Source organism: Hoplias malabaricus, chromosome X2 (assembly GCF_029633855.1).
Source record: "Hoplias malabaricus isolate fHopMal1 chromosome X2, fHopMal1.hap1, whole genome shotgun sequence".
Lineage (NCBI taxonomy): Eukaryota > Metazoa > Chordata > Actinopteri > Characiformes > Erythrinidae > Hoplias > Hoplias malabaricus.
In genome coordinates, this window is record NC_089819.1 from 12768673 (window position 1) to 12783180 (window position 14508).

Below are 14508 nucleotides of genomic sequence, written 5' to 3' on the forward strand. Positions count from 1 at the left end.
AAATTATGTTTGTGGAATACCTTCCAAACAGCAAAAAGCTATATGCAAACATTTACATTACAGGTGTTTTCTATGACGGACATACTGGTCTATAGACACTGAAGTTTCCAGAAAGTATGAGAACACTTTAAACAAAACAACACTAATGACATGCTTGAAAAGCACTTAACAACTCACCTCACAGCTGAACTCCAGGTCTGCGTCCATTGTGACAATCCTCACTTGGAAGTTCCTGACTTGTCTCCTTCGCAGGGAATTCAGGCCCATTTTTGATGCAAGTGCACTTGCCATTTTGTGAAGAATACTGGAGTGTTTTCCAGTGATTCTAGAGCTACTCACTGCCTAACCCTGACTTGGGCACTTGCTGCACCTGAGGAAATTCTCTAGTGTAATTGACCGAGATGAAATATGCAATAAATGCAAATAAAATGCATTTATTACTGTTGTTTACAAGAGGTGTACTTAAAACTGAAAGGATCACAGCTACGACCACAATTTAACAAGAGATTTTATGCAGATGGAAGTATATTAAAACTAGAAAAAAATAATTCTGGCTCTTAGTATTTGAAATATAAAACACCAGTGTTAGTTGTAATAATGTAATATAAGGTCAGAAAGCTTAAAGGGATTTATAAACAGTAATATACCCAAAAGGTAACCAAACAGCTGAGTTAGGTAGTAATATAAATATATAGAATATATATTTAAAATGTTAAATATAGTAGATAATATAATTACTTAATCAATATTAGCTAGCTATGGTCTTGCATATATCAAATAAGATATAACTTTTGTGTCTTTCTCTGATAACTGTCTAAAAGTAGAGTCTTCTGTTGTATACTCAGTAAACACTTGTTGTTAGCATCATAGCAAAATAACTCCGCTTTTAAAGTACCTACTTTACCAATAACAGCCATAATCCATCCGTTTAGAACCAACAACGCCAAAATAAACGAAACCAGGTGCAAACTGTCCTATTTTCGAGGTGGGGAACATTATTTGCAGTGTTTGAGGAGCTCGGGAATGTTCTTCCTCATGCCGAGGACGCCGGTCAACAGCAGAGGTGTTAGTGCACATCAACATCCGCTCAAAATGCGCAGTTCCAACACAGCGAATGAAAGCTTTGCGCATACTTACACAAACTGAAATGTCATCTTTAAAGTCTACATTCTATAATCGATTAATCCCCTAAAACCTCGTCCCTGTTAATCAAAATAATTTATGCGCAAATCATCTCAGTGTCTTAAAAGTGTAATTTTTTCTATTTTTTTTTTTTTCATTTTTATGATTGAGAGACATGATAACAAAGCTGCAGAAAAAAAGTTGATTCAGATTTTTGATTTAGTCCTCCTGATTTACTGAAAATTAACAGTTCAAAAACAGGGGAAACTCATAGTAGCACAAACCCCGCCCCCTGCGCCAGAAAGGGGCGTGGTACCCGCACAACAGGGGTGTGGTCTCTGCGATGATGTCATTGGAGTAAACAGAAAAGATGGCGACGCCTGGCTGCGGAGAGCGGCTCTCAGGAGAAAACGAGAAAAGCACGGACAACAGGGGCAAGAAGCTGACGGATTTACCCGCGGAGCTGATTGAACACATCCTGTGTTTCCCGGTGTTGAGCCACATCGACATCTGCAGCGTGACATGCTGCTGCAGGAGGCTACAGGACCTGTGTGAGAGCAGCGCCAAGATCTGGAGCCAGCAGTACAAACTCAGGTCAAAATCACTAACAGTCTCACAGCTCTACAGAATTAAACCACTCACTAACTTATTCTTTGTAACGCTTGCCTAATTTATATCTTTAAACTCTCTTTGAGCTTTTTCACACCATAGAATATCTTACGACTGACATGCCCCACAAACACAACCACTGTCGGAATATTCCGTATCTAACGTTGTCGGCTATACATTACTAAATTAGTACACTTACAACTGTCGTATATTTGTCAGTTTCACTCATCACAGGAGGGGAATGTAACTATTAGGGTTATGTCTGATGTCCAGTCATGGTAACAGAGACTCGTTTTTTGCTTTAAACTTCTCATAATTGTTTACAACTGTCTGCAATATACCCCAAAGATACACGGGTTCTAAATAACACCACCTTTTTAATAAATAATTTATAAACAACACTGCACAGTCAAAGTCGATTAATTAACCTCAGTTTTTCTATGTGAAGTAGCACTAATTATTTCCAGGTTTTAAAGGATATCAGTAATTACTTTAAAATTGATATTAACCTCAGGTAAAAAGCTTGGTGATCAAATAGCAAAATTCCAGTTTCCTAACATGTTAGAATTTTAAAATTAATACCCTAAAAACCCATGTCTGTTCATCTAATGTCCATATTTAGAAGCCAATCCCTGACTCAAGAACTGGTGGAATTGGTTCCTTATGTTGGTGATGTAAGAAACCCTGTCTGCCTGAATTCGCCCATTTTCAAAGTGGAATGTTTATCCTTGGTGATAACTGCTCATTTCTCTCACAGTACGTCTTTTATGGCATAGTCAACACCACACAAAACTGTGGTAAAAAAAAAAAATAAGGGGAAGAAGTACAGGGGCCATGGATTGTAAATCGCACCCAACACCATTGTCATTGTACTGCAAAACAACACAACACAGCTAATTAAACACACGAAACAACATTACGCAGGGAAATTCTCTGCATGTCCATGCCCCCTTAACCCCCTCATCAGCCACAATAACTATGGTAAATAAATATAGTTCTTGCTCTCTTTTTTGGGTAATTTGACAGTAAGCAGATTAAAACTATAACATACTGACCAGATGATAGAGAGACATTAGCATATATTGTTAGCTTGCTAGTTTAACTAAAATGCAGAAACATTTTCATGAAACTAGCTCTTGTTGCCTTTCAGTCTGTGTGAAAAGTTTGCTGGCCATGAATGACTTAAAATTCTTGAATAATCTGCTAGAACCCTGTTTGCCAACATCTAACAGCTGAGTTACATTATAGGATCATTTATGAGGCAACTCTAACCAAGACAGCCTTCTTTGTACAAACTCTATTAAATTTTAATCTAATAATATTATCAAAAATCAATATTGCAAGCAAAGTGTGCAGGGAGTTTCAGAACTACAGGATTGTATAATGTGATGTAGTTTGGTGTAGGTTAATATCTTATTAGCTTATTGTTCATTTATTAAATGACCAATGCCAAGAAGAAAAAAAACTGTTCCTCATTTAAAAATGATTTATGTGAAATTCATGTGATGTCAAAAAAATAACAACGTATCTTATATCCACCTTTTCATCCCTAAGTTAAATGACTGTTTCAGTGTGTACTCCTTTTTGAACAAAGCACACAGAACATTCAGAAAAGAGTCTGTTTTTTATAAATGAATAAGTCTTAAATTTGCAGTAACAATGTCTGTCTGTTTTAATTCAAAGGGATAAAGAGATTTTAGAAAATAGTCATGTGAAAATGAATTGTGACTGTTTTAGTAAACACTTGGAAACTTTGTAAGTGGATCTCTGTGGGAAAATTAGAAGCAAGAAAAATGTAGAAGACCTATTATTAATCTTAAGACATTATTTAGTGGCTTTTATGAATTATTTAGTAACTGCTGTGAGACTAATATGTAAGTAATGTAATTGTGAGAATGAGGAGTGGGAGTCTGGAACTGTCCACATTTTCTTGAATTTTAAGCAGTTCCTTTAGTTTATTAATATCTGTTTAGTCTGTTCTCTGTGCTATTTTAGGAGAGGGAAATTATAAGACTCCTTTATATTGTGTTTATCCCCAGGTGGCCCAGGCTTCAAAAGCTTTATCGCCCTAACGAATCCTATGATTGGCAGAAAGAATACAAGACCAGACACATGGTGTGTCTACAGATCCAAAGAACAGTCGTGTCCATCTCCAGAAGATTCTTTACAGAAGTTGTAAGTGATCATAATATTGTTGACTTGTTGCAGTCTGAAAACAGTTGTAAGTGTTAGATCTTGAGAATTCATTCTTACATCATTATCACTGTGTTAACGAGGAGTATCTGTCCATTTTAATCAGAAACTAGGAGGAACACAGAGTCATTGAGAGTAGTTTAATGTTTAACACTTCTAGAGGAACTTACTGAGTCAGAAGTGTTTCTTGTGCTTGTGACGGGGCCCAGACATCCAAAGCCTTTAAAGGAAACTACACCCTCTAACTTCAGCTAGCTCAAACTCTCTTTGAACTTTTAAAAATGCTCTCAAATGGGGAGGTCATAGGGGGGTATACTGCAGAATGCTGGAGGCGGAGATGTTGGTTGGAGGAAACTTATCCTCTGGGTTGCTCATACTGTATGTTTTGTGCCACAATCCTAGACTCATATTGTGTAATAGGTGCCTGGCAGGGAGAGCATCATCAGAGTTTTGGACATGGGAACAAGAAAACAGGCTCACTGATTTACATATTGTTAAACGTAATTGTACATGGACACTGAGGAACGTCATCTGTGTCTATGGCAGTATTAATTACAAAGCAACATTACTTAGCTGAAAATATGTCTAAGTGTGTAGTTTCTCTTAAATGACTCTAAACGTTTCCACACAGAAAGTTAATACAAAAACATTTTGCAAATATCCTGTCTAATGTTTGACATTCAGTACTGTGCACAAGTCTAAGATGATTATTTTTATTTAAAATAATTGATCTTCTCAATAATGTGATGCATGTATACAATTATATATAATTACAATAAATACAAAAACATAAATGCAGTAAAAGTATTTTTTTAAGTCGTAGATAAGTTGTGAGCACGTGTGAAGAACAGTTTGTTTACAGACATTTTCAAATCAACAGCACATATGGTTTAACATAATATAATATATAATAAATGGTAAAACTAGGTATTTAATGATAAGTTATTATAATACTGGGCTGTCATGAGGAAAGATTCGCTGGTCACTTTGAATTGGAAATAAAATATGATTGGTTCCTTTCAGTAGCTATAAGGAAAAAAAAATTGGGTAGTTTCCCTACAGTGTTCAGCTTCAAATCAAATCACTGACTCTTTCAGCAAAACCTCAGCTTTGTACAGTTTTCCCCTTACACTCGTGTAATCAGTCAGTATTCTCGTAGTGTTCAAGTGTTGTTAAAAGGCGAGTTTGAGCCTTGCTCAGATATTTCTGGAGGAAACAGTATAGTTAGCTCGTATGTCAGTTGATTCAATAAATGAAACCTATTTAAAGTAAAGCCACCCTTACTCTCATGGGACATAATTCAATTGCAACAATCATGTTACACAAATAGTACACACACAGACCTCTGATGCAGATAGAAGTGGGCCTTGTAATGACTTTCCTGCCATTCTTTCTCATCAAAAGGCATTTGAGGAGCATCTGGAATAAATATTAAAATGGTCAAGGGGTACTTGAGTTTATAACTGAAGGCCTGAACTCTGTATAAAAAAAAAAGGAGAATGGTGTAGCATGGGACTGTCTGGTACGGTGTGATATACGACATCCTTAGAAGATAACGATACCTTCTTAGTTGGACTCCTATGATATACTGCATCCTTAAGGAGACAAGGGTACCATTTAATTGGGGTCCTATGGAATGCAACCTAATTAAAAAAATGGGAGGGGCGAGATGATCTCACCCCAAAAAGTGTATGTAAAGTGTGGTTTTCAGTTTGTCATTGTGAGTGATTCTGCAGGAGGCCTTCTGTGATTGCTCTCCAAATGAAGAACCTGCTGATCTTCCAAGAGGTCGTCTTCGTCTTTCAAGTATTTTTTAAGAACTAGAAACTTTTATTAGAACTTATTCTTTCAAGTATTATAGTTAGACTAGATATAAGATTAATACGTCGTGGTAATGACACCATCACAAAATAAAAGTAAGGCTTTTTGTGCAGGAAAACATAAAAGGATACTCCTCTGTTAACATAGTTATTAACACATTTTGCAGTAATAGAATCCATTTTGAAGCCAGGCTGTGTTTGTATTTTTGTCCTCTATAGATGTACTGTATGTTATACATGAGCAGGTTAGCAGACTATTTAGCAGGTTGACACTTTGAGATAAGTGTTTTGCGTTTTGTGCTTGTAGTTTGCATGTTGCTAATGGCATAATGGTGTCGTAAACAGTGTTAACCGATCCATGGTTTTAATTCACTGCTGATAAGCTGTTAGATTTGTAAGGTAAGTGGCTCGTGGCTGCATTTTAAGCACTAACCCAGAGGTCTGTAACACAGCCTTGCGTTGGCCAGGTTTTGGGGGACAGCTTTACAGAGATCGAGTCCCTGGGTGCTCCTGAACATTTCTGCGAAGACGAGCTCCTCTCCATTCTCAACTCTGACAGAAGGTCAGAAGAGTCTTTGTCTAATTGGGGGCTTGGGAATGTTTTTGTCTCTCTTCATTATAATTTCAGAATTTTCACAACTGTATTTTGTCTGTGTTTCTCCTTTAGAAAAAGCTTGACATTGAAGTACTATGCAAAGAAAATCCTATACTTCCTTCGCCAACAGAAAATCTTAAGAAATCTGAAGGCCTTTCTGGAGCGTCCTCAAGAAGAGCAGTCTGCACTGGAAGGTAATAAACCATGCCATAATTCAATAATGTTTACATTTATACTATGTATAGTCCTAAACACTTCTGAATGACATAAGCATTCACGATAATAACTCTTACACATAGCCACATTTATTTATCATCTCTGACACTAGGAACAGTGTAGTGAACTAAACATGCACATCCAACTATTCCCAATATAGCCAATAAGTCAAGATATGGTGTGCTGTCTTTAGTTGTATATGCACATATAAAAAACACTAATGGAAATTGATACCACTTGATAAGACCACATTTATAAAGGTTTATAAATGGTTTAAAAGCCTGTTTATTGCATGGTTATTAATTAGATTGTAAACACTTTAAAATTCATCAATAATCATTTGTAACACCGAGGTAGAAAATGCAGCCTCTTTTTTTTTTGTCTAATACTGAAAGTGTCAGGGAACTTACTGAAAATATCAAGGTAAAGAATAAGCTCAGATCTGAGATTTTGAATTTAGTTATTTCACGTTATGGTACACACCACATTATCATTAATGTTTATAAATACACCCTGTTGGTGGTTAATTCATTAAATGAATAAACCTATTAACAAATATTTGATAAAGCCAACAGACTTCATGTTGACTGATGGAGAAAGTGAGGTAAGTATCTGGCAAGATGTGAGGTTTAACAGTGTAGATGGATGTGGGTTCACTATTTGGCAAATTACAGGTTCCTCTTGTCTTTTCTATCTATGTTTTATTAACTTATTATTAATGACTATTTATGTATTAACAGCATAATCAATTTCAATTAATAAACAGATTTTAAACAATTTATTAACATTTAAAATTGTAGTTTTGTTCTAAAATTGTACCTGGAAATTTATACACCACAAGTCAACACTGTCCAAGATGCATGTGTAAAAAACATTATAAATGGAAACTGAAGGAAATAAACATTGATGAACGTTACTGAATCACATTTAATTGATTGAGGTTTTTAAACCCTACATGGTTCTATCTTTTGAAGGTGCTGTGTTAGTCGATCAGTATTGTAACCCTCTGGCTGATGTCACCCTTGAAAGTATATCTACTCAATTGAATGACATCACAGACAAGGTGAAAAAGTATCTGCGAGTGAAAAATGCCTCTCATCCAAGCTTGAGGACAGGCCAAGGTAGGTCAGATGCTCAAGTACCAAGTCAACATACAATATTTTAAGATCAAGTGTGTATATATATATCAGCTTCACAAATCGTTTTTTGTTGATACCAGTATTAAAGTGGTGTCTCTACTGGTTGTGGTTTGAATGGTTTGTAGGTGATTGCTTGGTGTTGGGTGACTTTGAGCTTCAAAGACAAGTCATCTGTGCCCTCAATGCAGTTTTATATGAGCAGCTTCAGTATAAGGGCAATGAGTGTGATTACTACAATCCACTCAATTCATACATTCACCAGGTAGGTGGCACTGCTGCAGAACACCGTTCATTTATTTGAGGTTTATTTTAGGGTGTTGTCTGAATTGCCTGTTATTTAAATCTTATTCTCTATATTCCTTCTTTTGGTCAGGTGCTACTCCGAAGGACAGGCATTCCTATCAGCCTATCTGTGTTGTATATGACACTGGCGAAGAAGTTGGGTGTCCTTCTGGAGCCAGTCAACTTCCCCAATCACTTTCTGTTACGCTGGTGCCAGCGCCCGTCCAGGTCTGCATTCAGATTCTGTGTTGGTTTATTAGTATCTATATCTATTAATACTACTACTGTTATGTGTTGTTAAAGTGATGGTTTAACACTAATGTATCCCTCAACCACAACATAAACAAACAGGTTATGCTTCTGTAATGTACAAACTATGTTTTTAAATTTTAAATAAATGAATACATATACATTCTTTGCCCTGATATGTGTCCTGCAGTAACGGCGATATCTATGACTACGTTTACATTGATGCATTTGGGAAGGGGAAGCAGCTGACTGCTAAAGAGTGTGAGTACCTGATCCGTCAGCAGGTGACAGCAGACTACTACAGCTCCATTAGCACCACTGAGCTGCTGTTGAGGATGGTGGGCAACCTGCTCAATATTGGCAAGAGAGGGTGAGTCTTTCATGCGCTCTTCATTCTTTCTCTCTCTCTCTCTCTCAAGAACGCTCTTGTACTGACTTGCTTTGTGTTTGTGCTTTGACTTGTTTTTTCCATGCAGTGAAGGAAATGAGAAGTCGTATCAGCTGCTAAGGGACTCTCTGGATCTCTACCTCACTATTGACCCTGATAACGTCCAGTATCTTTTGCTGCAGGCTCGACTGTACTTCCACTTGGGCATCTGGCCTGAGAAGGTCAGCAAATTTTTTTTTTTTTTACACAGCAGAAGTCATTGTTTTCTTGGAAACACTAACTTCTTTATTGTATTGTATTGCTCATGGTGTTTTCTAAATTGTGGATCATTATTTTTGTTTAATCATGATATTTCTGCAGATGAGAATTGTTCATCAAAATTTATATTACTGTAAAATATTCTCTCATGAGTGCACATGATTAAATTAAAGACTAAGTTGAACTATAGTTTAAATAATGATAATAATAATAGTAATAAAAATGTAACACTTTTTATGTCAGGTTTGTGTACTCTCTTTATGCTGCTTGAGTTTGAAAGAAAACAAAACAACATAAATAAACTGCTTCAATAGCATGCCCCAGAATGTATGATGACATTTCAACTTCTAATTTATTTTATAGTAACTACTGAATGATAACTTAAAAAAAGTAGTAACTCAAAAACTTGGGGGGTTGTTTCCCAAGCAGGGATTAAGCCTAGTCCTCGACTACACAGCATTTTGTATTGTGGTTTTCCATTGAAAAGAGGATGTAGTCCAGAACACTAGGCTTAATCCCTGTCTGGGAAACCACCCCTTGGTGTTTAAGGGGTTTTAAGTAAGAGCAGACCTTAATCTTTTCTCACCCCATTCCTCTCATTATAAATTCTCCTCTCTCTCTCTCTCTCTCTCTCTCTCAGGTGCTGGATATTCTGCAGCACATCCAGGCCTTGGACCCCTCTCAGCATGGAGCTGTTGGTTATCTGGTGCAGCATACTCTGGAGCACATCCAGCATAAAAGACATCCCATAGAGCCTGAGGTGAAGAAACGCAGTGCCCCCGAACACAGCCAAGTACAGTACTCTGTAGGCCTCGTCATGAAACACAAGAGGTGAGGTTCTGTGTGTGTAATCCTGTATAATCAATATAAACACTTGTGTACGACTGTAGTTATATACTTCCGATTTCAGATTTTGAGAAGAGTTTTTTTTTAGTAATTTATGAGCAAATCCGCTTGAGAAAGTTCAGAGTGAAAACACTCTTCTGAATGAATGTTAAGATGTTTACAAACAGAATTCCATTTTCAGTCCATTTGCTTTTCCCTAAAGGATTGTATTGGCCACATTATTCTGCATGAAGGTGTTAGCATGGTATAACCCCTTTCTCTAGCACATTAGGTTCATTTGATTTCAGTTAAATTAAATTTGTCATACACACAAGTTTATAGTGTAAAAATGCATTTGGGCAAATAAGATGTACTGAATAAACAATATTGACTGATGTACAGTGACCCTGAAATTAATTTAGCAGAAGGATGCTGATGCTATTCCATTGTACCACTGTAGAAATCTCACTGCGCTAATGTTGCCGTTTTCTGTGCAGTGCAGTGATAATGAAGTTTCCTGTTCTTCTAAAGTTAATGAACTAAGATTTGTTTAAATGAGGGGTTGTTTCTGAGGTCAAATTTGTGAATGAGAAACAGACATGTCTAGGTTGGAGCAATGGAGTTATATGCAGACAGAATAATGGACTGAAGATATGCAGTTTGAGTCCCCTCCGGGTGACTGACTGTAAGGAGTTTGGTGTGTTCTCCCTGTGTCTGCATGGGTTTCCTCCAGGTGCTCCAGTTTCCTCCCACGGTCCAAAAACACACATTGGTGGGTGGATTGGTGACTCAAGAGTGTGAGTGGATGTGTGAATGAGTGTCACCCTCCGGGATGTGTTCCCGGCTTGTGCACAGTGATTTCGGGTAGGCTCTGGATCCACCGCGACCCTGAACTGGATAAGCGGTTATAGATAATGAATGAATGATTTTGTTATGTCCAATGTGTCAAACAGTGGCAGAATACACAAAAGTGAGCCTAACTTTCTATTACTAGATGAGCATGTTTTCCTTATGAATGAAATCTGAGTATTTTCACTTCCACTCTACAGGTCAGGTTATAACTGTGTTATTTACGGGTGGGATCCCAAGTGCACGATGAGTCAGGAGTGGATCACTACCATGAGAGTCCATCAGCTCTCCAATGGTGCCAATCAACCATTCTACAATGTCCTAGTGCAGGACGGCACCTGCAGATATGCAGCACAGGGTAAGCTTCAGGGTGGACAATGTATGAATTCACATGAATTATCATGCTTTATATGAATTATTAAAACAGTACTGAATATGTATGGTATGTATACCCCTGTTAAATGTCATTAAAACCTTGGTAAATGTATGTAATTTAAATAAGAATGCGTGTATTGTTATTTAAAGAACAAAAAGGGTACATAACAGTTTGTGTGGAAAGACTGTAAAAGACACTGCAGCAAAATCTGTAGATCCTTTTTCTGTTGATACTTCCTTGGTTTGCTTTTCTTATACATTGCATAGTGTGGTACTGGTGTAGCTCTTAGATTCCTCTACAGTTGGTGTGATACGAACCAGAGGTTGTGATGTTTACAGCAAAATTACCCTAAAGGTCCCTCACTAATATGAATTACCCGAATTCTCATTATAAAACTAGAGTAAAAGTATTTTTTTCTCAAACTTCAGACATTGTGCATTCAGATATTCTGTGCAATAGCTTTCGATGAGGTTGCGTTAAACTGTTCACACGTCTGGTTACTATCACCCCTAACACCCCTACTGTGAACATTTGTGACTCTGTGTGTTTATTTGCAATGGAGTAAAATGAAACCACTCTGAATGACCTTGTTTACATTACGGATATTTCTTTATAGCGCTAACATCGCTCTTTCTGTTTTCTGTAGAAAATTTGGAGCCCCATTCTACTCCGTTAGAAATCGCCCACCCTGAGGTGGGCCGATACTTTACTGAGTTCACCGATACACACTATATAGCCAATGAGGAGCTCCAGACCCGTTACCCGGAAGACACTACGGAAACCCAGCGCACTGTACAGGAGCTTTACCACTCACACACCCCCAACTCAGGGAACCCTGCAGAGCCATGCACTGACCACCACAGCCACAACAATGCCATGGCCCCATAGAACACTCACTGACCACTCACCGACCCTCTCTGACCCTACCTCCTATCCACCCTTTTAATGCCATAGCTTAACCTACCCCACTTTTTTTTTAACACAGATGGTCACCTGTTCATGTCACTCTGGTTTACACACCTGGATCAGTCAGTTGATGGAGAAGCTTGATTCTTTCAGAAATTTTCCATTCATTTTTTTAAACCTAATCTATATCCTCTGTGTAACATTTTCGATTCCACAGAAAGTCATGTCAGTGTATTTCCATGTAAAACTTCAAAATAACCTACAGTAGAACAGAAACAGTGAGCAGTTGCTGATCTTGTAGTTCTGTGACTTTATAATTCACCTCCAAAATACCAACTATTTTCTAGGTTAACTGCATTATCAGGGAGTTGCTTGTTAAAACATCTCTCTTATTTCTACGTTTGTGGGACACTCCAAAAAGTATTCTCTCAGTCAAAGTCTCCAAAAACAAATTATACACAGTGCATTGCTAAAGAGAACCAACCATTTATTTGTTTAATTCTCAGTCAAAACAGCCATTAAATACAAGTTTCTCGGCATCAGATAAAAAAGAAGCTTCAATGATTAATATCAACATTCTCTGAAATTACGGCATCTCTGTTTTATTACAGCTTCATCATTTCCAGAGAGAGAGAGAGACTAGATTTCACATTTTTCAAAGAAATCTGCAGGAGTATTTTGTAAGAAGTTCCTCTATGGATTTATCCACAGATAACAAAAACACCTGTTTATTCCATGTGAATGTACTACTTTTTCCATCTTATATCTAACTGTCCCCAAAACATGGTTATTACACTGGTATTTATACATGCATTTATTTGATCAGTTTTTTCTTCAGCGGTGTTTAGCATAAACTTCAGTAGGTTTTTCATTCCCGCAGCTGCCCAGTAGTTTCTCATATAGGTTTTAAGTGAATTGATTTTGTTTGTCCTTTCCAAATTACAGGGAACCATAGCAAATTGTGTCATCTGTGGAAACTGACCGTACACTACCAATGCAGTAAATAGAGATTAGATTGAAAAATGTTGGGCCTATCCTTTAATGGGTTGAGTACCAAATCTTGACTTGATCTTCGACATGTTTATATATAATAATTGAATTGACATCAAGGAAAAAAACTGGATGTGTGAAGCCTTTCGAAGTTGTAGAGAATTGCACTAATGCTTTGTAGCTTTACAATGGTCCTGCTACAAAGAGGATTTCATTAGAAAACACTTAACAACCAAGTAAATCACCTTTAACATATAATTCATTTGGGAAACAGGTCTCAAATGACATTTTCAATAAAACTTTAGCTTGCAGAATGGAATCAACATCTCTTTGGCACTTCTACTCTGTATAATGTTCTTTTTTCATGAAGACCTTGGTCTAAGAATAGTACTATTGGACAGCTGTATAAATTCCAAGTCTTAAATCCCTCAGTCTAAGCTAATCTCCACTGATGTACATGTAGTGATATGAGAGACTGTATATTCCTTAAATCAGAACCATGTTATAAATGCACTTAGAAGATGGTATTTAAAAAGTCAAAATTTTCATTTTGTGTAACTATTTTCTAATATATTTACAAGTAAAAAAAAAAAAGTAAATTGCGTTTTAAGGAAGCTGATGTGATGAGGTGTCAAAGATAAATGTTTGCAAATGGTTGTAGATGCTAAAGGCGAGAGTATGAGTCTCAATAAAAAAAAAAGAGAGAAGATCAAAGTCTTTGGTCTCAAGTCTTTGAATTTTACATAAACTCCTCCATAAAAAGAAGCGGTTTCTAACATTTGATGCAAGAGCAACAGCAGTTGTGCCCATTGTTCACACTGCTTGGAATGGTTTGATGCTATGTATAAAAGTATAATATTCTGCTGTGGGCCAAAGTTTTTGTTTTATTTTTTTCTGCCATATTTAAAGATTAATTTAGTTCATTGTGGTAGGAATCACTGCCCAACCAAGTGAGTTTAAACTAATTATTCCAAACATATGATGTTTTTCCCCAATTTTCCCAATACTATTCTTTCCAAATGTGGCTGGTGTATTTTTAATTGTTATCATTTGAGATTATCTGTGGATTTCTATAGGTTTGCATCCATAATAATCTCTATTCACGTTTGAATTTTTATCAAAATAATTTCAAGACTTCCTCAGATTTTCACATTTGTACTTTACAGCAGTTTGACTAATATATCTACTAAAACTACTAATATGTAGTAATATGTGCAAAATTATCTCAAAATAATAAGATATGCAAGTACAAATGAAAGAAAAAGAAAAATGCGAGAATTAATTTGAAAGCACAAGTATACATTTTTTTCAGTCTTTGAGGGATAAAAATAAACAGGCAATAAATCCCCAATTTTGAAGATGAGTGAAAGTCAATATTTTATATTTTACTATGACTTTATTTATTTAAACAATAAAACTCTTTATATTGCGGATTTCTTTATTGGTTACAGGCAGCTTTTTATTGGAGCAGATACTCATGGTCAAAGTGGGCAGGAGTCAAAATACTGAAAATATAGAAAAAAGAATATATCAAGAATAAGAACACAGTGAAAACATACACAGTGTGACGGAATCCATTAGGTTAGAGTGAGTTAATGTGTCCAGAATTAACTGTGAAATGAGAGATTGAGACCACTTTCATTATTATTGTGGAGGGGAATAATTACTGAGGGGAGGAATGAGTCTACACA

The 14508-nt window shown here is 36.6% G+C and overlaps 2 protein-coding genes across 4 annotated transcripts in view; one reads left to right on the plus strand and one right to left on the minus strand.

Annotated features, from left to right (window-relative positions):
- Positions 1-1029, minus strand: part of LOC136676345 (merlin-like) — a 49460-nt gene extending 48431 nt beyond the window's left edge. For both annotated transcript variants that reach the window (XM_066653283.1, XM_066653284.1), the window contains exons 1-2: positions 900-1029; positions 178-370 (exon numbers count right to left, since the gene is read on the minus strand). In XM_066653283.1, coding sequence (XP_066509380.1) covers positions 178-291 — 114 coding nt within the window. In that variant the 5' untranslated portion in view covers positions 292-370; positions 900-1029. The remainder of the gene's footprint in view (positions 1-177; positions 371-899) is intronic.
- A 463-nt stretch (positions 1030-1492) lies between these two features.
- Positions 1493-13488, plus strand: LOC136676764 (F-box only protein 21-like). 2 transcript variants are annotated; one of them, XM_066653978.1, is made up of 12 exons: positions 1493-1716; positions 3771-3906; positions 6197-6306; positions 6412-6533; positions 7530-7676; positions 7820-7956; positions 8068-8204; positions 8416-8595; positions 8702-8834; positions 9512-9702; positions 10746-10903; positions 11568-13488. In XM_066653978.1, the coding sequence occupies exons 1-12, from the start codon at positions 1493-1495 to the stop codon at positions 11807-11809; spliced, it is 1917 nt and encodes a 638-aa protein (XP_066510075.1). In that variant the 3' UTR covers positions 11810-13488. The 2 variants fall into 2 exon arrangements, with proteins under 2 accessions (XP_066510075.1, XP_066510076.1); XM_066653979.1 differs by having other exon boundaries at positions 12439-13488.
- The last annotated feature ends 1020 nt before the right edge of the window (positions 13489-14508 follow it).

Excerpts from the sequence above, each read along its gene's own strand:
- LOC136676764 (XM_066653978.1), top strand. The coding sequence starts at position 1,493 with ATGGCGACGCCTGGCTGCGGAGAGCGGCTCTCAGGAGAAAACGAGAAA. Across the intron at positions 1,717-3,770 it reads AGCCAGCAGTACAAACTCAG|GTGGCCCAGGCTTCAAAAGC; the intron begins GTCAAAATCACT and ends GTTTATCCCCAG. Across the intron at positions 3,907-6,196 it reads GAAGATTCTTTACAGAAGTT|CCTTGCGTTGGCCAGGTTTT; the intron begins GTAAGTGATCAT and ends TCTGTAACACAG.